General features: G+C 40.8%; 1 protein-coding gene and 1 long non-coding RNA gene across 2 annotated transcripts; one reads left to right on the forward strand and one right to left on the reverse strand.

Annotated features, from left to right (window-relative positions):
* Nucleotides 1-21,316, forward strand: si:dkey-19e4.5 (UBA_like_SF and PTH2 domain-containing protein). The gene is made up of 7 exons (XM_068051988.1): nucleotides 1-134; nucleotides 7,319-7,413; nucleotides 10,319-10,384; nucleotides 12,668-12,760; nucleotides 18,053-18,153; nucleotides 20,100-20,214; nucleotides 21,093-21,316. Exons 1-7 carry the CDS (start codon nucleotides 119-121, stop codon nucleotides 21,177-21,179), a joined length of 573 nt encoding a protein of 190 aa, XP_067908089.1. The 5' UTR covers nucleotides 1-118; the 3' UTR covers nucleotides 21,180-21,316.
* Nucleotides 18,207-27,829, reverse strand: LOC137380202 (uncharacterized). Its single transcript, XR_010976993.1, has 3 exons — nucleotides 27,551-27,829; nucleotides 24,795-24,939; nucleotides 18,207-24,520 (listed from the first exon to the last, which is right to left on the reverse strand). It is a non-coding gene; the product is annotated as an uncharacterized lncRNA (long non-coding RNA).
* Between the last annotated feature and the right edge of the window lie 9 nt (nucleotides 27,830-27,838).

Genomic DNA, 27,838 nt, shown 5'->3' on the forward strand with positions numbered 1-27,838 from the left:
GGTTCCCCCGCCGGACGGATTAAAGGATCGGGCAGGAAACTGATTTTTTTTTCTGTGGCACCTCTGGATTATTGATCGATCATTGATCGGAGATTCTTGTGTTTGGGGCCTTTTATCGATGCGCAAGGTTTCAGGTATTGATACTAATCAGTTCCCAGAGCGAGGGCACAGTGAGGCGACCCATAACAGTTAATTAATGCAATTGCTGCTGATAACGGTGTCTGTCGGAGGCCGAGGCCGGGGTAGGCAGTGGGCAGTTCCGAAGAAGGGTCTCTCTTCACAAATGCTGCCAGACCTGCTGAGTATTTCCAACATTTCTTGTTTTTATTTCAGATTACCAGCATCCGCAGTATTTTGCTTTTATATATAGGCAGTGGGGACACTGGGCGGTCACTCTCCCCTGGGATGGACTAGATCAGCCGCCCTGTCAGAGGTCGCCCACCTTCCTGCACTCATTCCAGTCACTTGCCTGAGACGTTTGGGTCGCCGCACTTTTGCTGAATCCGATTCCTGAGTTCGGTTCTGATGTTTTATTTGCTGCTGATTCATTCAGTTCAGTAACTGTATTGTAGGACACAATAAGGAGGAGGAATGTGACTTGCGGGGAGGGGGGGGGGGGGGGAGGGAAAGGGAGCTCCAGTATCTTAAATATCTGCCTTTTGGTCACCTGTTTAAAGTGATTGGCAAAAGTGCTAAAGGCGAAATGAGGACAGCAAGTGGTTAGGATCTGCCTGTGTGTGTGGTGCAGGCAGATACCATCATGGCTTTCAAAAGGGATTTGGATAAGCACCTGGAGGGGAAAAAAGTTGCAGGGCTTATGGGGAAAGGGCAGGGAGTGGGATTTGCTAAATTGCTTTTGTAGAGAGCTGGCATGGACACGACGAGGCGAATGGCCTCCTTCTATCTTGCAATCATCCCATGATTTCTATTTATCATTTAGAAATGCCCAACTAGGTATCGACCACAACAGTGATGGGACAGAACTACTGGATAAACTTAGTGTATACAGAGGGTAATCAGATCATGATTTTTTTTTAAAGGGAAAGACTGGTTCCATATTTTTAAGAGTTGGTGCAGTTAATCCATAAGATTTCTGCTACTCATTGATGGTATAGCATTGCATATGTGCAGTTCTTCAGAAGCAGTACATACGTTACAACATCAGCAAAGAACAACAGTTCGCTACAATCTGCATTGTTACTCATGTATTTCTAATGTGTTACAATGTTAACTTATTTTGCAGGGCACTTGATCGTATTGAACCACTCTCATTGAACAAAAATTATGATGCAGGGTCATATTTCAAAAGTTTGTATGACAGTGGTATCCCCAGCTATAAATTGCTATGGTCTTAAAACATTTATTTTTTAGATTGTTGAAGAAACTGACCTTTCCTTAAAGCTGCCCAATGTGGGCACACTGCCATTTTAATGAATCTTTTTCCACCAAAGTAAAATCTACATTCATACTGCAGTCAGAAAAGAATGAGATACACCTGCCATAAAACTTTCCACCCAGGATCACACTATAAGGAAAGTCTTTGATAGATTTGTAATATTTAAAGCATCACTAGCATGAGTGGTTTAGCTTATGCTGCCAGGAAAATGACAGATTAACTGTATAAACCTCCGCCACTATTAATACACTGATATAGCGATGTTAAAATCAAGCTGAAACCTCAACCTGGCAACAGTCCTAGATTCCCCGTGACTTGCTTGCTCCACAGCTTGTTCTGCCTTCTACTTTGTGAAAAATAACAGCATTATGGAATAGTTATAGTTAGTTCCGTTCCCCTGCCTTTTCCCTGTAGCCCTGCAATCTTTTCTCTCCAGATAATTATCCAATTCCCTTTTGAAAGCCACGATTGTATCTGCCTCCACCACACAGGGCACAGTTTCAAAATTTGCAGATAACACAAAACTTGGAAGTATTGTGAAGCATGAGGAGGATAGTGATCGACTTCAAGAGGACATAGGCTGGCTGAATGAGCGGACATGTGGCACATGAAATTGAATGCAGAGAATTGTGAAGTGATACATTTTGGCAGGAAGAACGAGAAAAGGCAAAACAAAATGAAGGATACAATTCTAAAGGGGGTGCATGAGCAGAGGGACCTGGGGTATTTTTGCATAAATTGTTGAAGGTGGCAGGGCAACTTTGAGAAAGCAGTTAATTAGTATGGGACCCTGGGCTTTATAAATAGAGGCACAGAGTACAAAAGGAAGTTATGGGGGAACCTTTATAAAACACTGGTTCAGCCTCAACTGGAATATTGTGTCCAATTCTGGCACTTTAGGAAGGATGTGAAGGCATTGGAAAGGCTGCAGAAAAGATTCACGAGAATGGTTCCAGGGATGAGAAACTGCAGTTACATGGATAGATTGGCGAGGTGGGGCTGTATTCCTTAAAGAGAAGGTAGAGGTGGTCAAAATCATGAGAGGTCTGGACAGAGTCGACAGGGATAAATTGTTCCTGTTGGCGGAAGGATCGAGAACCAGAAGACAGCGATGTAAAATGATTGGCAAAAGAACCACTGGTGATGTGAGGAAAAACGATTTTATGCGGCGAGCTGTTAGGATCTGGAATGCACTGCCAGAGAGCATGGTGGAGGCAGATTCAACTGTGGCTTTCAACCACTACTCTCTGTTTCCTGTCACTCAGCCAACTTTGTATCCATGTTGCATGCTTTTATTCAATGGCCTTCAACTTGCTGACAAGCCTGTTATGTGACACTTTATCAAATGTCTTTTGGAAGTCCATGTACACCACAGCAATCGCATTACCCATTGCCTCATCAAAAAACTCAAGTCAAATTAGTGAAACACGATTTGCCTTTAACAAATCCATACTGGTTTTCCTTAATTAATCCACATTTGTCCAAATAACTGTTTATTTTGTACTGGATTATTGTTTCTAAAAGCTTTCCTGCCACTGAGGTTAAGCTGACTGATCTGTGGTTGCTGGGATCATCCTTGCACCCTTTTTTTGAACAAGGGTGTAACATTTGCAACTCTCCAGTCCTCTGTATCTAAGGAGGATTGGAAGATTATGGCCAGTGTCCCTGCAATTTGCACACTTATTTCCCTCAGTATCTTTAGATGCATCTGATCTGGTCCTGGTGACATCAACTTTAAGTACAGCCAGCCTATCTAATACCTTCTCTTTATTAATTTTTAGCCCGTCCAGAGTCTCAACTACCTCATCTTTCACTACAACTTTGCAGCATCTTCCTTGGTAAAGACAGATGCAAATTATTCATTTAGTACCTCAGTCATGCCCTCTGCCTCAATGTGTAAATCCCCTTTTTGGTCCCCCTCAGCCCTACTCTTTTTACTACTTATGTGCCTTTCGAAGGCTTTTGGATTCCCTTTTATGTTTGCTGCCAGTCACTTCTCGTACTCTCTCTTTGCTATTCATTTCTTTTTCACTTCGCCTCTGAACTTTCTATAATCAGACTGGTTCTTACTTGTAATTATCAACCTGACATCTGTCATATGCCTCCTTTTTCTGTTTCATTGTACTCTCTATCACTTTTGTCATCTAGAGAGTTGTGGCTTTGTTTGTCCTACCTTTTCCCCCCTTGTAGAAATGTACCTTGATTTAACCAAACTATTTCCTCTTTAAAGGCAGCCCATTGTTCACTTGCAGTTTTGCCTGCCAATCTTTGATTCCAGTTTACCTGGGTCAGATCCATTCTCACCCCATTGAAATTGGCCTTTCCCCAATTAATTATTTTTACCCTGGATTGCTCCTTGCTATTTTCCATAGCTAACCTAAACCTGATAATAGTTTGATCACTGTCCCCTAAATGTTTCCCTATTGACACTTGATCCACTTGACTCCCCTCATTCCCCAGAACCAGACCCAGACCCAGCAATGCCTCCTTCCTCATTGCACTGGAAACATACTAGTGGAGAAAATTCTCCTGAACACACTTCATAAGCTCTTCCCCCTCTCTGCCCCTTTACACTATTACTCTCCTAGTCTATATTTGGATAATTAAAGTCTCCCATTATAACTACTCCATAATTCTTGTATGTCTCTGTAATTTTCCTTGCAAATTTGTTCCACTAGTTGGTGACCTATAGAATACATCCAGTAGTGTGTTATAGTCCCGTTGGGGACCATTAACTTTTAAAGAGAGAAAGACGAATTCCCAGTTATTACTGAAATAATTACGCCACAAGATTTCACGTTTTAAACAAAAAAACTTTACAGAGTTAAACAAAGCAAAACACTACTAACTTACTATAATTTGGAAACAATTATATTTTAAACTTAAAATCTTAACAGAACATGAAGACATATGCTTCAAACTCTTAAATTTCAACAAAACACTCCCATTTGACTGTTACTTCCACCCCAAGAATTTTCCCTATACGTTAAAGGATCTTGGTAGCTTGTTCATTTTTCTTGGGACCAATCCAAAGTATACCACAGCTTTAGATTAGATTAGAGATACAGCACTGAAACAGGCCCTTCGGCCCACCGAGTCTGTGCCGAACATCAACCACCCATTTATACTAATCCTACACTAATCCCATATTCCTACCAAACATCCCCACCTGTCCCTATATTTCCCTACCACCTACCTATACCAGTGACAATTTATAATGGCCAATTTACCTATCAACCTGCAAGTCTTTTGGCTTGTGGGAGGAAACCGGAGCACCCGGAGAAAACCCACGCAGACACAGGGGGAACTTGCAAACTCCACACAGGCAGTACCAGGAATCGAACCCGGGTCCCTGGAGCTGTGAGGCTGCGGTGCTAACCACTGCGCCACTGTGCCACCCTAGGAATTCCCTTCTATTTCTGTAATTCCTTAGTTATCTTCTGAGGTATCATCTCCCAGATCTGGACTTCTCAGCTTGAGCGCGGCCCTTGCTCAAAACAGAAACTTTCCTGGTTCCCGATGGCCTCTTTACTCTTGAACCCAACTGCTTATTTAAAGCCAACTGATTGACCGTGTCTGCAAGCACACAGATCAAAAACCCAGGCACCCCCTGCATCATCTATCTCCATAGCAAAGTGGTACACGTGGGATGTCCCAGATAGCAATTTAAACTAATTATTTCCAACTCTACATCTCTTTGATTCCTGATACACACATGAAACATTGATATTGCTAACAATGACAGAACAAACTCTTCTGCACTTTCTGGTTTCATCTGCCCAACTAAATGAGGCCACCTGTGGTTTTATGGCTCTCACCACTCTAACTCTGTTTCTGTAAGTACTCATGGAGAGATATTTGAACTTTGTCTTGGGTGTTCTGCAACCATTTGAAATTCTTACAACTACACATTTAATTTCCCAAAACTAAAAGTGACCTCTAAAATGTTAATACAAACCATGAACCAGGCGATCATAATAAATGTAATGGTACCTGTAACAATTCTGTGATTCTATTGTTTCTTATCTCTAACAAAATGGATTCTGTCTTTGACCCCTCTACGACATCCTCTTTTGCCAGCAATGTAATATTATTCATAATCAATACTCCTTCTTTCTTTCTTTCCTACATTTCCTGAACACCTTGTATACAGGAATATTTAGTACCCAGCCATGTCCTTTTTTGAGCCAGGTCTCTGTTATCATCACATCATATTCCCATATGGCTACCTGCACCTACAGCTCACCAACCTTACTTATACTCCATGCATTCAAACATATGCACGGTAAACCCAATTTAGACCTTATTGCTTCCCTCTTACTCTGACTCTACCTAATATCTTACTATTTCTTGTTCTAGTTCTATTTGTCTCTTCCAGTTCTTTGTGCACCTTGTTTTGCTACTCTCATATTACCTGCTGGTTCTCAACCCCCTGTTAACTTAAACCCTTCACAGTAGCACTCGCAAACTGCCCCGCAAAGATCTTGGTCTTGGCTCTGTTCAGGTGCAATCTGTCTGGCCTGTACTGGTCCCATCTCCCCCAGAACCAATGCCAATGTTCCAGGAAATTAAAGCCCTCCCTCCTGCACCATATCTCCAGCCGTGCGTTCAACTTCGCTATTCTCCTATTTCTATACTCACTAGCACATTACACAGGGAGTTATCAGACATTACTACCTTTGAAGTCTTGCTTGCTAGTTTCTTTCCTAGCTTCCCTAAAATCTGCCTGCAGGATGTCATCCCTCTTTCTACCTATGTCGATGGTACCAATATGGACCACGATCTCTGGCTGTTCACCCTCCATGCCTCCCCCACCGACAAAGTGCTGTGCAGCAGCTCAGTGAAATCTTTGACCCTGGCACACTATCCTGCATTTATGTCTGTGGCCACGGAAGCACTTGTCTGTTTCCTTAAATATAGAATCTCCTAACACTATTGCTTTCTTAGTCTTCCTCCTGAGCCCCTGTACAGCTGAGCCAGGCATGGTGTCATGGACTTGGCTCTGCCTGCACTCCCCAGAGAAACAGAATACTGATGGCTGAGCAAGATGCACTCAGGGGACTCGTGCACTGCCTGGTAGTCACCCATTCCCTCTTTGCCTGCACATCCTTAAGCTGATGGGGTGACCACATCCAGAAACGCTATCCACATCGCTCTCAGCCTCTCTGATGCCCTGTAGTGACACCAGCTGCTGCTTATGAGCTGCTCCAGCTGACGATGCTTCCTGCACCTGCAGTTGTCCAGGACATAAGTAGTGTCCTGGAGTTGCCACATGTTACAGGATGTGCATTCCACAGGACGGATGATCCCTGCCATGCCTCTATTTATTAAACTAAACAGAAATAAATTAAAGACGTATGAAAGGCTCGTATTTTTTTAAAAAGCCCACTAATCAGCACCCTCCTTTGTGCTGACAACACTTTAAATTTTTTTTTAACCTTGCTCCTTGTTGCTCATGCTCGTTCAACTCTGTCCCGATTTCCTTCAGCTATGTGCTGCTCACTTCGGTCACTCTGAACAACCAATTATCTTCCTGCTGGACTGTGACATCACTCCTTGATTTTTTTTTCATTGATTTGTTCTCGGTACTCGCTGTCTCTGACCCCCCCCACCCTGCTGCTGCTTTTACCTGTTGGTCTCTAGCACTGTTTACTCTCGGGCTCGCTCGCTCTGACTTGTCACTTGCTGCTTTTATCTGTTGGTCTCCGGCGCGATTTACCCTCAGGTTTGCTCGCTCTCTGGCTTTTTCTTCAGAGAAGAAGTTAGTTTATTTTAAATATGACGTATGTTAATTTGAAGTGATGTATTGCAGTTTATAAGCTGAGGGAGTAATCGGAACCAACAGCAACCTGAATTATAAGGAAATTGTTCTGTATTGTGGGTGCAATATCTTTCATATGGTCTGTTTTTCTTCCCCTGAAGTTCCAGGATCTGAGATGGCAGAGACAAAGGAAGTAAATCCAGCGTTTCTGCAGCAACTGATGGAGTTGGGCATCTCCGAAGAAAAAGCCAAGGAGGTAAGTGAAATGATTTATAGAATTTACAGCTGAGGAAAAGGCCATTCACCCTATTCTGCTAGCTCTTCAATTAGACCTTCTACTGCAATCCCTCTCCCCAGCCCTTTTATTTATCCTCCTACGTTCTTCCTTTTCAAATACTTATTCAATTTACTTTTAAATGATGATGTGTTTGCCTCAGCTCTGCTTGTGCTAATGCATTGTGTCAAAAGGTTTCCTCAGACTTCCCTCCTTGTTCATAATGTGACAATCCTGAGTCTATGTTCCTTGTTCCTGCTTTGCCAATCAGTGGAAACTATCTTTCATTATTTATCCTCACAAACTTCTTTTAGATTCCTCTTAGACTTCACTATGTCAGTGAAAAGTTTCACATTTTTGTCATCAAGCTTTTGTTCATCTGCCCCAATAGCTCCTTGTGTGACTTGGTGTTAAATTTTGCTTTATAATGCTCCTGTGTAGTGCTTTGGGATGTTTTATTGTGTTAAAAGCACAATATAAAGACAAGTTATTGTTAAGATAGAAGACTAAAACCATAAGCCTTTCTTTCTAGTAAACCTTATTTCACTCTTTTTCAGGGTTCTAATTCCCATCTTATCCTGAAATGTCCAGAATATTTTTGCTATTCCAACTGTATCCTAACCAATGTCTTGTACAAGTTCACTATTGCCTCCCTTTCATATTCAGTGTCCTGATGTAAAACGCCCGTAATCGCACTGTTTTGTCTGCTGTCGTCTTTCATTCGCAATTTTCAGTTTGTGTTATAGATTTCTTTTGGGATGATCTTGTTTTGATGGCCACCTATTTTTTGAGTTTGGCGACAGCATTCAACATAATGGTGACAGCAGTGTCTCCACAGGATACTCGAAGTCACGTGGGAAGATGGGTGAACAAACCCCAGCAATCTCACTGAAGCCAATTCCATCAGCATCGCAATCGTGATCATGCAAAATCAGCTGCACTGGTCTGGACATTGCATCCGCATGCCAAATAATCGGCGTCCAAAGAATATCCTCTTTTCACAACTTAAGGATGACACCCAATCACAAGGAGGACAGAGAAAACATTCTAAGGGCGCTGTGAAGGCCTCATTGAAAAGGGGACAGATTGACATTGGTGCATTGGAGGAACTTGCTGATAACCGTGCCATGTGGCAATGCCTCACCCAACAAGCCACAACACAGTCGGAAACTGACTACATAAACTCACCTGCGAAGAAGCGTTCGAAGTGGAAGGACAGAGAGCAGGACCCTGGCTCGAGAACCCCCCTCCCTCAGGGCAACATTTGGCCTCTCTGTGCGAAGATTTGTGGTTCCAGGATTGGCCTGCTGAGTCACCTGAGGACACATAAATCATGAACCCTGGCGGACGTCATCTTTGTTTCGAGGGACTGGCGAAAACGGACAGCATGGCTGCCGATACCTGAAGTAACCGTACCAGTTTAACATTTTGGTTATCCACTCTATATAACATGATCAGAGATTTTGTTTTTTTTACGTGATCAGTAAGATTTTGTACTTGATCTGGATTTAGTGTCCTGCAGTTAAGTGAGTATTTATCTATGGAAGAACATAAAAAATAGGAGCAGGAGTTGGCCATTCATCCCTTCGATCCGGCTCCGCCATTCAATGAGATCATGGCTGATCTACTTAAACACAATTTTCCTGCACTATCTCTGTATCTTTTGATGTTTTTAATATGTAGAAATCTATTGATCTCAGTCTTGAACATTCTTAATGACTGAGCCTCCACAGCCCTCTGGGGCAGAGAATTCCAAAGATTCACCACCCTCTGAGTGAAGAAATTCCTCCTCATCTCAGTCCTAAATGGCCTGCCCCTTATTCTGAGACTGTGTCCCCTGGTTCTAGACTCTCCATCTATTCTCACCTGGATTGTTTGACAAAATGGAAGAGAAAGGTTATACCCTGGGGTGAGTGAAAATGTTCACCTTGCATTAATCTCAGCTCTTGTTAGAGTTAGCCAATCAAAAAGTTATACTAACAGCATCTGTGAAGTCTTATCACCGAGAATGTGGTGGCTGGAGAAAGACATAGGAGAAGGAACGCAAGGAAACACCATTGTTGTGTTGGCTGGAGGAGCAGAAAGATGGTGTGAAGTCATCATGCAAAGTCGTCATTTTTCTGATAGTTGAATGGGATGAGAACTGTTGTCTTGGTTCTTTCTGATCTGGGATTTCTGTGAGAGGGTTTATAAGTTTCAACTTAGTGCTATTTTGCATTCTTGCCTTTTGTAAGAAATTTTGTCTTCAAATGCACTCCCTGATTTAAGCACGTTATCTAGATTGACATACCAATGCAGCATTAAGGAAGCTCAGCATGTTGGGAGTGCCATCTCAGCATTAAATCAAAGCACCGTCTGTCAGATCAAGTGGGTGTAAAAATCCCATGGCTCTAATCAAAGAGCGACAATTAAGTTTCTCCCAGTGATCTGGCCAACATTCCTTCCTCAAACCAACACTACAGATTAACTGGTCATTCATCTGATTTCCTCTTGGTGGAACTGTGCAGTCAGGCTGCCCTATTAATAACATTGACTCTACTTTACTGTGAAGCACTTTGGGTTGCCCTAAGGTATGATAAGGTGCTATGTAAATGACAGGTCTTTTGTCCAATAAATATGTTTTAATTGATTTCCTTCCCTCCCTTCTGAGCAGAAGTGGTATGCCATTGTTTAGTGTCCTGCTAAATTGGTTTGATAGTTTTGGAGGAAATTCACTCATGCAGAGAGTTCCTTGTATTTCTAACGCATTTCATATTTACTCTTGATCAAAGTGATTCTTTATATAACTTAAACCCACCATGAAACTGTTGTGCTCATTGTGTTTGTGATGCTGAGACTTCACTTTGCTGCATAATAGCTAATGTGTCTTCTCTCTTTCTGCTCACAGGCTCTGATTAAAACTGGGAATCAGTCCAGTGATTCTGCTGCTCTGTTTTACTTCAGTGAACTTGAAGTAAGGACCATATTTATGATGTTTTACACAAAAAGCAGTGACTGGAGATATGTCTGTACAGCAACACATTAGAGCTAAGAATGTGATCCATTTTAAACAACATATAAATTTATTTTTTAAACAAATGCTGAACTTTTCTTTCCATCTAAGACACTGATTGGTGAGCGTTGGCATATTTTGTTAACTTGAGCCATTCTCAGCATGAATGTTATTTTTCAACACTCCACCCATCCTGTGTCCGATTTTACAGTCGTGGGTTTCTTAGAAACAGCGTGCTTTAGCCTCAGCCCTGTGTGCTGGTGGGGGAACTAAAGCAAGGGGCAGCAATCACACCAGCTTTCAGATAGTGTGAAACACTGTTCATGCTGTCATATTGTAGGGAATTCCTGAGGCGTGAAGGTAAAAAAATTCAGGAATTGAAGCAGTCATGTCATGCAACAAGTACCAATCCTAAAAGAGACAGGTTTAAATTAGGGTCCAAGTTTAGAAGAGGATGTTTGGTTTTAAAGATGCAAATGGACAGAAAGTTTAATGGGACCAAATTTAATTCAACTGCTAAATTGGGAGGCATTGTCATAGTGTAATTGTCCTTATGGGAATTATATGGAGCACTGAGGGTCTAGGGAACAGAAAACACGAGGGACAATGATTCCCAATTAAAAGCTTTGTATTTTAGCAACTTTTAATGAAACCTTTCATAATTTATTTAAGTGAACTATTGAAAATCGAAGGGGCCTTTGGTGATGGAATCATTCTTATGTTCTAAATCCTGAGATCCCATTAAAAACGAGAATTGTATTTGGTTCCATTGATACTCCTGTTTAACGTGTGAGATTTTTTTTTTTGTAATTCTATGTCGTTATCCTCCTTGTCATGAGATGCCGAAATATTAACTGTTGGGTTTCTCGTTTGGTAACACTGAAGTATTCTAACCATAGGGGGGTTCTGAGAACATCCATCCTGCCTGTGTAAATGTGTGATCTGGAGAATGTTCTGTTGCTACATATATTACATTTCAGCACAGACTGTTTTACCTAGGCACTTTCTACTGTAATATATGTTTTGGATTTTTTTTCATGTGTGCCATAGCCTTCTGGGACTTCAATCAGTGTTTTCCATGACTTTTCAAATACCATTTTCTAATTCATTCACACCCGCTTCCACCATTTGAAGTCTCCTTCTGGTGACTTGTTAGAGATTGAGTATGAATCTCGGTTTTTCTGTTTAGTCTTTATTTTATTCCTGCTCCCTGTCCCACCCCAATTGCAACACACAATACAGAGCCTATTAAGACAAAAAAAAAAGTCTGACTTGCTGTTACAAATTTGGATCTGAGCTCTAGATATTCTGTCAGGTTCAGTGACATTGGTCTCTCCTGCAAGTGAACCTAATATTTCTTGCCCCCAAACAGTTCCATGACAGTGGGATCTGAGGGGATAACTGTGAAATCCCTTTGTTCTATGAACTGGATATTGTGACCCCCTGCATGTGGCCTCACGTGTACTTTTCCAGTCTTTTGAAAAACACACTGATTTAACACTTAAGATACGAATAATTTTATTTTGCAGTCAGCAAGTGAATGTACAGAGTAGCCAATACAGCAAGTCCAATCTTTCTTCAACTTAATTTCAGTCCTTCCTGGTAACAAGGAAAATAATAAAACATGCCACACTGTCCTAGTTAGTAGGCTAAGTAGCACTTCCTTTTGGCCAACTCTTTTCACTCACTTGAATCAAAGTTTGCTATTGAATATTTCTTCTGAATCCTTGCCTTTTTTCTCTCAGTAGATTTTATTAACATGACCTAGAACATGTATTTCTTTTCATTTTTTTGTTCCCTTTTTGGACACAAAGTCAAGCTCTCTGGGTCTCAGGACCAACCAGCGAGCTACCAATCATCTGCCTACGAGTCTCCTGGATGTGAGACCAAGCTACTCCACCATGCTGTGTGTAAATGTCGACCAGAGATGTAGTAGTGATTTAGCTATTACCCCACATCTTTAAGGATAACAGCTTCAGTAACTGGCTAATTTTATGAGAAAGCAGGTCCCCTATTCAAACAGCACCAGACTATCCCTCTGTTATAATAACAAGGTGGGGGTTACTGTATCTTTGCCAATTAACCCTCAAAACCCTGAATATGACTGCATATTAAAAACATTGTTATAAACCAAATATCCTTCCAGTTCAAATTGTTGACCAGGTCTAATTGTGATACTCTGCTGCATGTGGAAAATGAAAGCTAAGGTTAGCAATTTTAATTTTTTCGCATTTTAATTTTTAGATGTTTTCTGGATTTGATGTTGGTGAATCTGTGACCTATGCATATAAGATGGTGTTTGTTGTGAACATGGAATTGACCATGGGAATCGGAAAGGTACAGAGTTCTTGACTGTCTCTTCCCAAAGGAAAGGCATGGACCACACTAAAATAAACCCTTGATTAATGTTCTGTAATTGAAAATCTTAAAAGAGGTAGATATTAAAATAAAAATTTGAATGTAAATTTAAAATGCCCTTATTCCTAGAGAGGACATCTTGGGAATCGATACTAGATTTTGCTCACCTGGGAATCAAAGTGACAAATGTGATACTTAATCCATTGTATCTGCCACATGTATTGCCTAGGGAATGGGGGTCTGGCTGCAGATGGAGTTTCCTTATCCGCTCTCTGGCAAAATGGTAGCCATTAGAGGTTAGCAGAATTACACTCTGGTTGAAATTTTTTTTTTTTAAAACAATTTTATTTCATAAGCTGGTATTCTGATTCAAATTTAATACCCCTTTTACTGTTTGGGTTATTGACTGTGATACTTAATTTCTGATCCCAGATCACCATGTGAATATGAAAATAGATACTTTTTCCAATTGAAAAATGGAACAACCCTTTAAAAGGCTTAAAAAAAAAACCCTTAAATGTATTGCTTTTTATCTCTCTGCTCCCATTTCTTTGTTTTCTCCATTAGCTTTACCCTCTGGATGCTATCAAAGATGCAAAGAAAAAAAATTCAATGCTGAAATATGGAAGCATCTAAAAAGAGATGATATATTAATGTTTTGGTTGAGACCCTTAGTCATAATTTGTAGCCCTTTGTCAAGTTGGAAAGATGACCTGCTATTCCACTCAAACTGGCCAATAGGTGTGCAGGAATGCACAAGACAGACTTCCTCCCTGGGACACCACCTCCAAGATATTCTGCTTGGTCTTTCTGGCGTTTTATGTCACCAAATGGTTTTTGCTCCATTTTAACTAAAATAGAGAGGGTGTAGCTACAATGTACAGCAATGCTGCAGGGGTGTGTGTGCTAGATGTACTACCTCAACATTCAAAATGACATGTGTGATCCATCCATTTAATAAAAAGTTACTTTAAATACATTTAAATTCTATTTTTAAAAAATTCTAAACTCCCAAAGGGTGAATATAATTAAGGTTTAGATGGATGAAGCTGATGTCCGATGTCTCAATTTTTAAATCATTTACTTTTATGCTCTTTTTGAAAGAAATATAGATTAATTAACTTGAAATGGTGGGGAATGTATAATTTGCTTATTTTTGACAAATTGTAAAAGATGGGATTGGAAATAAATGGTACAAAATTTAAGTAGAAAATTCCACAGCAAAATCATTACCTGCTTGGTTATTACACGCCGAAAGATTTTTAAATATATGGAATTGGATTTAGATTTTAATAAGAATTTTAACAGACAGGAAGGTAAGGGAGGTGGTGTAGCTCTGATATTCAAGGACGACATCAGGGCGGTGCTGAGAGATGATATAGGTTCTATGGAGAATGAGGTTGAATCCATTTGGGTGGAAATTAGAAACTCTAAGAAGAAAAAGTCATTGATAGGCGTAGTCTATAGGCCACCAATTAATAACATCACATTGGGGCGGGCAATAAACAAAGAAATAACTAATGCCTGTATAAATGGTACGGCAATTATCATGGGGGATTTTAATCTACATATAGATTGGTCGAACCAGCTCAGTCAGGGTAGCCTTGAGGAGGAGTTCTTTGAGTGTATCCGTGATAGTTTTCTTGAACAGTATGTAATGGAACCGACGAGGGAGGGAGCTATCCTAGATCTAGTCCTGTGTAATGAGACAGGAATAATTAATGACCTCATAGTTAGGGATCCTCTTGGAAGGAGTGATCACAGTATGGTTGAATTTAGAATACAGATGGAGAGTGTGAAGATAAAATCCAATACCAGGGTCCTGCGCTTGAACAAGGGGGACTACAATAGAATGAGGGAGGACTTGGCTAAAGTAGACTGGAAACAAAGATTTTATGGTGGGACAGTTGACGAGCAGTGGAGGACTTTCAAAGCAATTTTTCAAAGTGCTCAGCAAAAGTATATTCCAGTGAAAAGGAAGGACTGGAAGAAAAGGGGTAATCTGCCATGGGTGTCTAAGGAAATAAGGGAGGCTGTCAAATTGAAAGAGAAGGCATACAAAGTGGCCAAAAACAGCATGAAACTAGAAGATTGGGAAAACTTTAAAGGTCAACAGAAAGCCACAAAAAGAGCTATAAAGAAAAGTAAGATAGAACATGAGAAAAAACTAGCACAGAATATAAAGACTGATAGCAAAAGTTTCTATAAATATATAGAACGAAAAAGAGTGGCTAAAGTAAACGTTGGTCCTTTAGAGGATGAGAAGGGGAATTTAGTTATGGGATATGATGAAATGGCCGAGGCATTGAACAGGTATTTTGTATCGGTCTTCACAGTGGAGGACATTAATAACATGCCAGTAATTGACAAAGAGACGAACGTAGGTGAGGACCTGGAAACAATCATTATTACGGAAGAGGTAGTGTTGGGCAAGCTAATGGAGCTAAGGATTGATAAGTCTCCTGGCCCTCATGGAATGCATCCTAGGGTACTAAAAGAGATGGCGGGAGAGATAGCAGGTGCACTGGCGATAATTTTCCAAAATTCACTGGACTCTGGGATAGTCCCAGCAGATTGGAAAACAGCAGATGTGATCCCACTGTTTAAAAAGGGAGGTAGACAAAGTATGGGGAATTATAGACCGGTTAGCTTAACCTCTGTAGTGGGGAAGATGCTCGAGTCTATTATCAAGGAAGAAATAGCAGGGCATCTTGATAGAAATTGTCCCGTTGGGCAGACGCAGCATGGGTTCATGAAGGGCAGGTCATGCTTGACAAATCTTTTGGAATTCTATGATGACATTACGAGCAAGGTGGACAATGGGGACCCAGTGGATGTGGTGTACCTAGATTTCCAAAAAGCCTTCGACAAGGTGCCGCAGAAGAGGCTGCTATATAAAATAAGGATGCATGGCGTTAGGGGTAAAGTATTAACATGGATAGAGGATTGGTTGACTGACAGGAAGCAGAGAGTGGGGAATAAATGAGTGCTATTCTGGTTGGCAATCAGTCACTAGTGGTGTGCCTCAGGGATCGTTGTTGGGTCCGCAATTATTTACAATTTATATAGATGATTTGGAGTTGGGGACCACTTGTAGGGTGTCAAAATTTGCAGATGACACTAAGATGAGTGGCAGAGCAAAGTGTGCAGATGACTGTGAAACTTTGCAGAGGAACATAGATACATTGAGTGAGTGGGCAAAGGACTGGCAGATGGAATATAATGTTAATAAATGTGAAGTCATTCATTTCGGTAGGAGTAACAGTAAAAAGGATTATTACTTGAATGGTAAAAAGTTGCAGCATGCTGCTATGCAGAGGGACCTGGGTGTCCTTGTGCATGAATCGCAGAAGGTTGGTCTGCAGGTACAGCAAGTAATTAGGAAGGCAAATGGAATTTTGTCCTTCATTGCTAAAGGGATTGAGTTTAAAAGCAGAGAGGTTATGTTGCAGCTGTATAAGGTATTGGTGAGGCGCACCTGGAGTACTGTGTGCAGTTTTGGTCTCCTTACTTGAGAAAGGATGTACTGGCACTGGAGAGGGTGCAGAGGAAGTTCACTAGGTTGATTCCGGAGTTGAGGGGGTTGGTTTATGAGGAGAGACTGAGTAGATTGGGATTATATTCATTGGAATTCAGAAGAATGAGGGGGGATCTTATAGAAACATATAAAATCATGAAGGGAATAGATAAGATACAAGTGGAGAGTATGTTTCCACTGGCAGGTGAAGCTAGGACAAGAGGGCATAGCCTGAAGATTAGAGGGAGCAGATTTAGGACTGAATTAAGAAGGAACTTCTTCACCCAAAGGGTTGTTAATCTATGGAATTCCTTGCCCAGTGAAGTAGTTGACGCTTCTTCAGTAAACGTTTTTAAAGCTAAGGTAGATATCTTTTTGAATAATAAAGGAATTAAGGGATACGGTGAGAACGCGGGTAAGTGGATCTGAGTCCACGAAAAGATCAGCCATGATCTTATTGAATGGCGGAGCAGGCTCGAGGGGCCGGACGGCCTACTCCTGCTCCTACTTCTTATGATCTTATGATTACTGTGAGTAGCTATGTTAAATACTGTATAGAAGTAAGGCACAATCCACTCCTTTAACCCAGCGGCTGTTCAGATGCAGCAGTTGTAACTATAAGATGAATGGTTTAACTCCTGTGTATGAAGTGACACTGTTAGCGTTGTGTTAGAAATGAATGAATTATGGAGCTTTGTGAAATGACCTATTCAGATCACAGTATTTGGGATAAAACCAAAAAATGATGGAAATACTCTGCAGGTCTGGCAGCATCTGTAGAGAGAGAAGCAGAGTTAATGTTTCAGGTCAGTGACCTTTTATCATCACAGTGTTTGGGGACTTGACCAAAGTGCATCTTATGACCACATTGCTGAGATAAAGAGCTTACCTCCTTGAGAAAGTATGCATTACACAGTAATAGTTTGTGGCAAGTGTTTGGCCATGGGTTCATGCTTTGGACTTCGGCAACTGTTTTTAAAACTCCTTGGATGATTTAGACTGTCCATTCTGCTGATGAGGAATATAGATCAAGAGCATCTCTGCTCTGAGGTTAGCTAACAGTTGGATTTATTTTTATTTATTCTCTGGATTTGGGAAATGCTGCACTTCTTGCCCTGAACTGCTACAGTGCTTGTAATGATGGTACTGCCACAATGATATCTGGTAGGATACAATAATCCTTAGCAATCCTAAGGAGGGAGGAAATCCGTTAGGTTTCTGCTCCTAATTGCTATCCAGGGACTGGTGTTGAAAATGCATATTGTAGACATCAGATGAAGTTGTGATCGGACTTGTTGTAATAATCTTCACGGTCTGTTAACGCTATTTCAGCACACAAATAAATAATTGGACATCTCGCGCCGTTCCTTTATTGTCACTGGATCAAAATCCCGGAACTCCGTACCTAACACCATTGTGAGAGTACCTTTGCCACATGGATTGTGGCAGTTCAGGTGCACCCACCACCAGCCTTCTCAAGGCAATTGGGGATTGGGCACTAAATGTTGGCCTTGAAGTGACATGCCCATCCTGGAGAATGATTTAAAATAATAACTCCTGAAGGACAACTAGTGTCATGAATCAGGGCTCTGAGAAATGATGTGGGAGCGGGGAGAGGGAAGAGTAGTTTAAAAAATCTAAGCTTTTTTTCTTGTAAGGTAGTTAATTTATTTGTTAGGGTTCTCGGCTTGCTTTCAGTCTTGGCCAGGAAGTCTCATTGAAGCAGTTCTCTAAAGGTGTGTATAATTCTGCAGGTTGCAGCACAGGTGGCCCATGCTGCTGTGGGCTTGTATCAGATGATGTTGGAGGAGTCAGACAGCTGGCGACAGATGTTGAGAACGTGGGACAACGATGGGTGAGTAGTGCTGACGACGAATATGAGCCTGTGTCATAGAGGGATATTATTTGAACATGTATATGGAAATCACTCATTGTGTATAATATAGGGAAGAGAAAAATATGAAGAATAGTTAACTTTAGTTGTTTTGATGAATGGTTAACTAAAATTATGCTACCAAGTTCTGGAGGATCTGAATCAGGATGAAAAGAACAAAATCTCTGTAAAATTAAATGTACACTGGCAGTTTTGGATGCACAAAATATTATTTATATTGCAATAAAAGGAAAATATTGCAGATGCTGAAACTCTGAAATGAGATCAGAAAGTGCTGGAAATACTCAGTGGGTCTGGCATTAGCAGTCTCTGGACTCATGCTTTGTGTTAACTGTTTAGCACTCCATTTGCATTCAGTTCCATGACATCTGTCATCTAATCTCCCTGCTCCATCCTATCACAGACTTTCCTCCTTGTTCTTCTTCCCCCCGCCCCCTTCACTTGTTCAAAGACTGTTACACTTCTAACTTCTGTCAGTTCTGATGAAGGGTCGCAGACCTGAAACGTTAACTCTGTTTCTCTCTACACAGATGCTGCGAAACCTACTGAGTATTTCCAGCACTTTCTGTTCTCATTAATTATATTGGCCTAGTTTACAGTAAATCCAAATGGAGAGCTCCTCCACTATTAACATATTCCTTATTTGTCACTAGAGGGTGCTTCGAAATAATGGAAACCAAATTTTGTAGTACCCAGGATAGGCAGGGCAAATGGCAGACATCAGCCTCAAATGTTGATGGGAACCTGACTAAACAGTCAGATCTCCATACTATATTGTATACAAATTTTTATTAAGTTCATATTATAGCATAAGCTTGTTTTTGTGGCCATTTTGAGATGTTTACTAAATTCTGCACTACCATGATTGATTTCCAGGGACTATGAGCTAACAACTGTGCAGTATGCTCAGTAACACTACAGCTGCTGCTACTTGCAGTCTGGAGAGAAGCAGTCGTTTTTCCCCTGCCCAACTTGTTACTTTGAGATCAATCCTAGCTAGATTTCAGTGCTTTGTTACAGTCTCAAACTGAAGAGATGTTATTGATGTGTTGTAATTTTCTTTGCTTACAAGGAAGGAAATCTGATTTACTAACATTGCAACATGTTGATATCACATCATCCACCACATGAATATAGCTTGCTTTCTAGCAATCCAAGTGATGTTTAAAAGGAGGGGGAGAATCCCTCAACGAAAAGCAGGATATCTCTTTTTCTCCATAATCAGAGACCTAATAAAATTGCATTCCCAGAAATTATACACATCTAAACCACGTGTTTCTGAAATTTCGCCGGTGGGTTGTTAATTTATAGAGATTTGAGTCTTCTGTTTTTCATTTGAAAGAGGATTTTTACCCCAATTGTTACTGTTGGATTTTTCCAGTAATTAAATAAATGCTGCTTTTGACTGACAAGATAATACAAAATCCTCACATTTTGAGAAATGTCCTGGATCTGAAGAAAACAAAAGTAAGATTGAAACAGCACAAATTCTACATCTGCTGGGCTGCTTTATTTCCTAGCTGCTCAATATAAAATAGAGACAATGAGAGTACAGTGTTAAACATTGTACAGCATTCTGGGGCCTTAGACAAAACAGGACCTTTTATTCACTACTCTGTGCTCTGAAGTGATGTTTACTCTTATATATGCCTATATAAACCAGAATATGCATTTTGTTTTGCTGCAATTAATTAATAAACTGCACGTATAAAATAAAGAGAACAGGGTAAAATGACAGCAGATGAGGTGTTTCCTTTTGTATTACTTTCTCCCACTGAAAATAGGAGGAGCAAAAGTGTGAAAGTGACTATCATTGCATCTGGACAATGTTTATTCTTCCTTCCCTGCTGAGTGATTCTTACCTTTTCGCTCCTTTATATAAGTTTGTTGAAAATCTGTTTTTCCAGAGGTAAGAAGATTGTATTGAAGGGGCAGAGCACGGGACATATCTTAGAGTTACAAGAACAGGCTTGCCGACTGAAGCTGCCAAACTATCTGGTAGAGGATGCAGGAAAGACCCAGGTAAACAGTATTGTTTCCTTCAGAGGATTATAAACTTTCTTTCAATTTTGAGCCATAAATATTAAGTTTAGGGTCATGCACATAAGTTTCTTAATGTACTGTTGTTCTGAAGGTGCAAATTCATACTGCGAGATGGTTCCACATGTGCTAGTCGCTCTCCATGTCACCCAAGTGGCCATTCTAGATGTATGAGCTTTGACAGTGAATGTGGGCCATCAGCTTAACCATAGGGTACACCAAAGCCCAGCTTCTGTCTAAATATACAGCATCCAGAGGTCATCACTAAACAGCAATCGGGTGGAATGTCTGGCTTTTTAGTCCCTCCAAAACTCAGGGATATTGGAAACTAAGTGCAGGGCTGCCTCAACTAAGATCAACTACTTCAGTATAAATCTGGGACTTTCCTGATCAGTGTAACTCAGTACTGCATCACATATTGCATTTACCCACTGACTGATCTCTGAAAAGTAAAGACAGACATACAGACCCCAATAAAATTCCAGATTTGATTGCCAGTCTTCGACTGAGGTAACTGATTTCAACTAGGGTGGTGGTTACATATGGTGTAAGTGCCATTGAGTTAGTGAGGGGAATTCAGCCAGGATTCCTTTTGGCTATCCCACAACTTTGGCTTAAGTTTGCTTGTGTAGTTGTCAGGGAAAGTCCAGAATTGTGATACCTTTTCCCCTCCCAGTAGAAAAGCCTGAATTATATTGTCTGGGCATACATGTCAATCATGGCCAATCTGGTGAGGCACCAGAGGGTTGTTAAGGGCACTGGAATTTGGGAAGGGAGAAAATTGCTAAGAAGTATTTTCAACACCATTGGTATGTACCTGTGTCTATGAAGAATAACTTCTGGTTTTCTCAATTAATCAGATTGTAGCTGGATCTCGCACAGTCCTGGCAATCATGGGTGAGGAGAAGTTGGTCAATCAGGTTACTGGAAGTCTTCAGCTCTTGTGACACAAGCAACCAATATTGGTTTCTACAGAAGAGTTAACTGTTGGAGGCAATAATGAACTAAAATATACTGTATGATGTGCACTGGATGGCTGCTTGGTAAATGGATAAATCAAATTCATGCTGTCATACAATTTTAATTCTGGTTTTTCATTATTTTTATTACTGTTGTGTTTGCATTTTAACCATTGAACTTAACAACAATGAGTTGCTCTGTTTGGGTATGCCATCAGTCCTTGACAAGACATCTAGACGGGATGCCACATGGGACCAAGCCATCACAGTTGTAAGTGATGGAAAGGAAATGGACCAATGACTGGAATTATCTTTTATCAACACAGTCAATGACAGCAGATTGCCTAAGCTTTCTAACCATTCTGGATACATGATTAGTAGCCCTGATCCCTTCACGCTGGAACTGGATGCGTTATGGTTAGTGGCCGAAGGATGTATGAGAAGAGATGAATGGCATAAAATGACCCAAAAGGATGTGTTTCTCCCAAAATATGGGCACCGAATTCAAATTCTATTTCTCTGGGCGGGCAAGCAAGCAAGGAATGCAGTGTTTATTGTCTAATGGCTATACACTCTGGTAGTTATACCACAAATTGGCTGGTAGCTGTGTCATTCTGGTTAGGTGCCTCTTATAAACTGCATAAATTCTGTCATGAGATCTTCCCTTATCTGATGATGGTGGCCAGGAACTGAGCAATCTCAGTGCATCAGAAACCCATATTAGAGTTAAGTTCAGTAGTTGATACTTAAAGCTCATTAATAGGACTTTGTATTGGATTTATATTCTTTGAAAGTGTATATATTTGAAGAGCTATTGTTACAAATTAAAGTCTGTTTCTGAGTAGTGTTGCTTCATTAACCTGTACTTTACTCTGGGGAAGATTTTTCCACCTGTCTGCTATGCTACCTGTTGATTGCTTTTATTATCTCTCCTTTCCTGCCCCGCCCCCAAACAATATTTCTACTTTCACTTGAAGGATCTGATTCATACTGGTCCCATTGGTGCTGGTACTCTTTTCTGTGAACAGATAGTCTCGAGATTCAGTTTATGAGGGTAATGCCATATTATATCCTGTCTTACACATATGCATATTCCAATTTGATTTTTCTTTGCTTCCTGTTTCCCCACCCACAAAAGTCAACATCTTACAAGTCATTGAAACAGAACTTGGATCAACTGTGCCAGTTCCTGACATTTTAGACCAACTTCCCTCCTGCACTGCTCCAAACAGCAGTGCTACAATCCATTGGGGTTAGATAGCTACTGTTAATGCAGGATTCTTGTAATTGTGAGACTGGTAAAGTATAATAATTTAAATACTTCGAAACAATTTGGAATCCCAACTGGCACTCAAGATCACATAACAGATATGGGATCTTCTTGGGTGTGAATGGCTAAGTTCTACATTGGGCAATGCATTTGATCAGTACTAATTGCAATTGCTTGTAGTTAGCACAAGTGGCAGGAAAAGAAATGAATACAGTCATAAAGTGATGTATTATGGATGCTCTATATGATCATTTCCTGGAAAATTTTGCAGAGGCCAACGTTTTAGCCAATCAACCTCCTTTCCAATGTGAAAACAAATTAAACTTGCACTCAAATAGCACCAATCATCCTCTGGATGACCAGAGAGCCTTACACCCAATTAAATAGTCACTCTTGTAGGCAAATGCAACAGCCAATTTGTAAAATTCTACAAACAGCAACAAGATAAATGTCCAAATATTTTTGGTGCTGTCTGAAGGATGAATAGTGGCCAGGAAATCATTACTCACCATCTTTTCAAATATTGCCCACCCGAGAGAATGGAGGTTTAACATTTCAGCCAAAATATTCCCTGAGCACTGCACTGAACAGTTGACCTAGATTATGTGCTGAAATCTTTGTTCTGAGGCTTGAACCAACAATCTTTTAACAGAGTTGAGAGTGCTACCACTGAACCAAGGCATCAACAACTAAATCAAACTGATTAATTTCAGTTGGTAAGTTTTTACAACATGACAATCTCTTGCCACTGAAATCAATTGGCTTGGTTAACTTAATAATAAAAGCAAAATACTGCAGATGCTGGAAATCTGAAATAAAATCAAAACGTGCTGGAAATACTCAGCAGGTCTGGCAGCATCTGTGGAGTTCTGATGAAAGTTCACTGACCTGAAATGTAAACTTTGCTTCTCTCTCCACAGATGCTGCCAGACCTGCTGAGTATTTCCAGAACTTTCTGGCTTGGTTAACTTGTTCAGTCTAGTGAACTAATAGTTGGTTTGCAGCAGTAGTACCCTTTGCCTGATTAAATACTGTTTTAAATTGGGAATTTCATAGGACCCAAGTCGTGCCCCATTTTAGGAGCTTGCCTGCAGAACCCAACTCTGTCTCTGCAGCCAATATAAATTAGTTAATCCCATTTTAAGTGAGTAAAATGGTGAGTTAAATAGCTTCTCCCAGCTAAAGGAATAAAAATTGTTGAATATCAATCCAAGCTACACTGCTAGTGTTATGTTTGTGGTATCCGTGATAGCTGATGACCAAATCATCTTCCTACCTCTCGGTCAGAATTTGTGTGGTGTCAAATGGGTAGGGGAGAGTGATAAAGTAGCCTTTTTAAAGTTTGGATTGCAAAGTCAGTCTTTGTTGCAAGCAGGAGTTTTATTACTGAATAATGAAAAACTACTTGCATGCTTCCACTTTTGTGGCAGTATGTGCCCTTGGAATGCTGATAGGGGACACTTGCTGGCAAGAATTTAAGTCCACGGCTAGTTGGTGTAAACTGATCCTGATCTTGCATCTGGAACTGCGTAAATTCTATAGTTTATTGCAATAGCTATAATGTGCTGTACCTTTTTACTCCCTGTGATTTCTTTGCCTAGTTGTTGTATATTATCACGGGTAATGAGTACTTTTACAGCAAATAATGTTTGTAATGCAAACCGTAGCAGTGGAAAGATCTGCCTGCCATGTCTATTCATGTTTGGGCAGTCTTCTGTGACTCAACCACAACTGTAAAGCCTAGTTGCCATGGCAGTATTGTCGAGTTAAGTCTCCCAGCCATTATGCTCCACTATCATGAAAAGCTTGACTATGTAAAGCTGGCAAAACTGGTAGCACTGTATCCTGCAGCCATAGCACAGTGTATCTTTGGACCCAGTGTCATTAACAGTTGCAATCAAGTTTTGGACAGACAGCACAGAACTATTTTTTCTACAGATGGGAATTGGAGGTGGGAGGGGTTGCTGAATTCAGATAGATGCACAAAGAACAGGTAACAATCTGCATTTCCAGACCCCCAAGAGTGGATCATTTTCCTATTTCTTGTTGTATGATGCACCTATAAGGGAAAAGAGACAATCTTAGCATTTAAATTTTACAGATAATGGATGTCACTTTAGTTAGTCAATGAAGCCAATTTCTCAACTAGCTTTATACATTTAATCACAGAATTATTACAGCGCAGGAGGCCATTCAATCCATCATGTCTGTACTGTCTTTCCAAATGAGTAATTCACCTAATGCTACTCCTCTGCGTTCTCCCCGTAACCCTGCACATTCTTCATTTTCAGATAACAGTCTAATTCCCTTTTGAATGTCTCCATTGAACCTACCTCCACCACTCAGGCAGTGCATTCCAGATCCTAACCACTCGCTGTGTGAAGAGGTTGTTCTTCATGTTGCTTTTGCTTCTTTTGCCTATCACTTTAAATCTGCGCCCTTGTTCTCGATCCTTTCAAGAGTGGGAACAGTTTTCCCCTATGCAAAACACATTGCATCATCAGGGAGTGGTAAGAGGGTAATTTTATTTTCTCATTTAGTCTCACTATTGGTTAGGGGTCAGCCACAATGGGTAAATTTGAGATACAGATTTTTAAATTAGAAATGGGTTGAAGGGTTATGGAGAACGGGCAGGAAAGTGGAGTTGAGGCCAAGATGAGATCAGCCATGATCGTATTGAATGGCTGAGCAGGCTCGAGGGGCTGAATTGCCTACTCCTTGTTCTTATGAGGAAGTGCTAACTGAACAGAGGCATAAAGGTATTTGAATAGCAAGCACCAATGGCAGATATTCACCTTCAGTACCTTATGGACAAAGGTTTGGTGTGTAAAAACAGCTGTACATGGGACAAGTAAGGATGTTTTTCAAAAATGTGGATATTTAGTATTAGCTAGAATCTATATATGGCTTTGTTTTTAATGCAAAATAAAGACTGCACCATGACAATCAGCTTTTTAATATTCTGCCTCAGCTCTGACCGGTGTTATTGCAGTGAAGTTATATTTTAAGAGAATTTCATAAGGTTTGTAGTATTAGTCATTGGGTCAGATGAATTGCAAGATGCATGTGGTGAAAGACTGTCTGTGTTTTTGATACCAACTGCTGTAGCATCACAGGGCCTAACTTTTTACTACATGGAACAGTCTTATTTCCCAGTACTCACAGAGCTAATGATTACCGGAAATGGAATTACACACCTATGCATTGGGGTCTTAAGTTTGCAGGGAACAGCAGTGAGTCGATCGCAACAGCAAATTCCCCCTCCGTGTCTGCTGCTGCCACCCAGCAACTACATTGGTGGAGACAAGTTTTATGCCATTCTAGAGAGAGAAATGGGCCTATATGCAGGCCTTCATAAGTGAACATCCATTTCTCTCACGGACTGGACCAACAGCTCATTCGAGGGTTTAACCATTAAAACATCAAACAAGTCTTTCTCTTCCAATGCAAGAGCCTGTAACAATCAAATTGCAGTCTGGACATTATATTTGCAGCTGGAGTTGAGGAAACAGGATATCTTCAGTCAGGCTTGCAGTTCAACTAAAGTATTTAATGTGAAATATTATAAAGGACCAAACCCTTTCCTCAATAGGGGTGTAACTACCATAAGATCCACAGTTCTTCACACCCAGATAAGGGCTCAAAAGTTACCTAGACAAAAACAGAAAATGCTGGAAATACACAGCAGGCCTTGCAGCATCTGAAGAAAGAGAAACACAATTAACGTTTCAGCTCTGTGACCTTCCATCAGAACACTCGTATCAGGAATGTGGTCTGGCAACTCAGCCAACCAAGGTTACAGTTTTCCTAGAGGAATAATTTACAACGGAAGACCTGAAATGTTAACTGTTTCTGTGACCAGAGATGCTGCCAGACCTGCCGAGTATTTCCCGCATTGTGTTTTTATTAGATTCCAGTATCCACAGCTGCAATTATTAGCTCAACAATAATCTGGTAACCAAAATTGTTGACCTCGAACGCAGAGGTCATAACTAGCTGTTTCTTGGCAGAGCTAGTTTTGCAAAATAACTTTTGTTTCCAACTATCGGACTGCATTAATATAAAAGCAAAATACTGCGGATGCTGGAAATCTGAAACAAAAACAAGAAATGCTGGAATCACTCAGCAGGTTTGGCAGCATCAGTGGAAAGAGAAGCAGAGTTAACGTTTCGGGTCAGTGACCCTTCTTCGGAACCCTTGGACTGCATTCTTGTAGTTCAATCCAGTGCCAAACCTGAGATCCTATAACTATCATTTACATGCTAATTATAACAAGTTGTCAGAGTTGCTTAATCTTGGAAAATTTCTGCTCTCTTCAATGGCAAGAATGGGGCAAGTTAGTAGGAACTAACATTATCCCTTCTATAGGAAAACACAAAGCTAACACTGAAAAGGCTTGAGGGTGACAAAGTGCAAGTCTTAACTCATCACTTTAATCCAAGAATCATCAATGGACGCTGCCTACGTGTAATCATCTTTTATATACATGCTACCCCTAAATGTCCTGTCCTTAACATTGTGCAATACGTCCATAAACAGAAGGAACATTAAAATATATGCCAAACACGATTCAAGATAGGTGCAAAACCCAGTGGATTTTCAGTATGCAAAAAAAAAAATCAATCACGGAAGCGGCACACTGAGAGCAAAAGGTTGCTTTGGAGAGGAAGCCACCAGCCTAGGTTGGGTGTTGGTCAGCGATTAGATCACTCCGTGAATGAACGAGAGCACCATTCCAAGCGGACATGACGATTCTAGAATCTTCTCTCTTCCAACTCCCTCCCCCGCACCCAGCCCAATAAAGTCCCCACTGGTATTCGACCCTTTTAAAAAAAAAGGTCATCGACCAAAAGAATCCATCACGGAGAAAAGCTACAGACCAGACAAAAACACCGCCAAAGGCGAGGGGACTCGGGCTCCCTCCCGAAAGCTCCACCCGAGGTGGGGCGCCTGCCGGCGCCATCTTGCCTAGAAATAAAAACATTTCGCCGCGCTTATAAGTTAACTTCTCGACACTACTCCGACACAATATACATGTTTTAAAAGTGCAAACACGCATTCATTTTTTTTTAAAAAGAAATTTCGATACCATGCAAAAAATTTTCGGAAGACCAACAAGCGCCATATCTGCGGTCCGCGCTACCACATCAAAGCGACACCGATCAGGTTTTTATTTTATTTCAGAAAAAAATGTTTGTCTTTTATAATCCACAAGTAAAACGGACGGCACTCAACAATCCGTTAGTGGCTGACAAAAGGTTTTGTTTCGCCTTTTTTGTACAGAAAAATCCACCAGATAGACGTGCCGTTAACCATGTCCTTCCCGCACACTCCCTTGCCGTCTCTCCCTCCTGCTCAGCTTCCACGCTATTCCACT

The sequence above is a fragment of the Heterodontus francisci genome, chromosome 19, assembly GCF_036365525.1.
Source record: "Heterodontus francisci isolate sHetFra1 chromosome 19, sHetFra1.hap1, whole genome shotgun sequence".
Classification (NCBI taxonomy): domain Eukaryota; kingdom Metazoa; phylum Chordata; class Chondrichthyes; order Heterodontiformes; family Heterodontidae; genus Heterodontus; species Heterodontus francisci.

Coding starts and splice junctions, on each gene's coding strand:
- si:dkey-19e4.5 (XM_068051988.1), top strand. Junction 7,414..10,318: donor CCGAAGAAAAAGCCAAGGAG/GTAAGTGAAATG, acceptor TTCTGCTCACAG/GCTCTGATTAAAACTGGGAA. Junction 20,215..21,092: donor AGGATGCAGGAAAGACCCAG/GTAAACAGTATT, acceptor TCAATTAATCAG/ATTGTAGCTGGATCTCGCAC.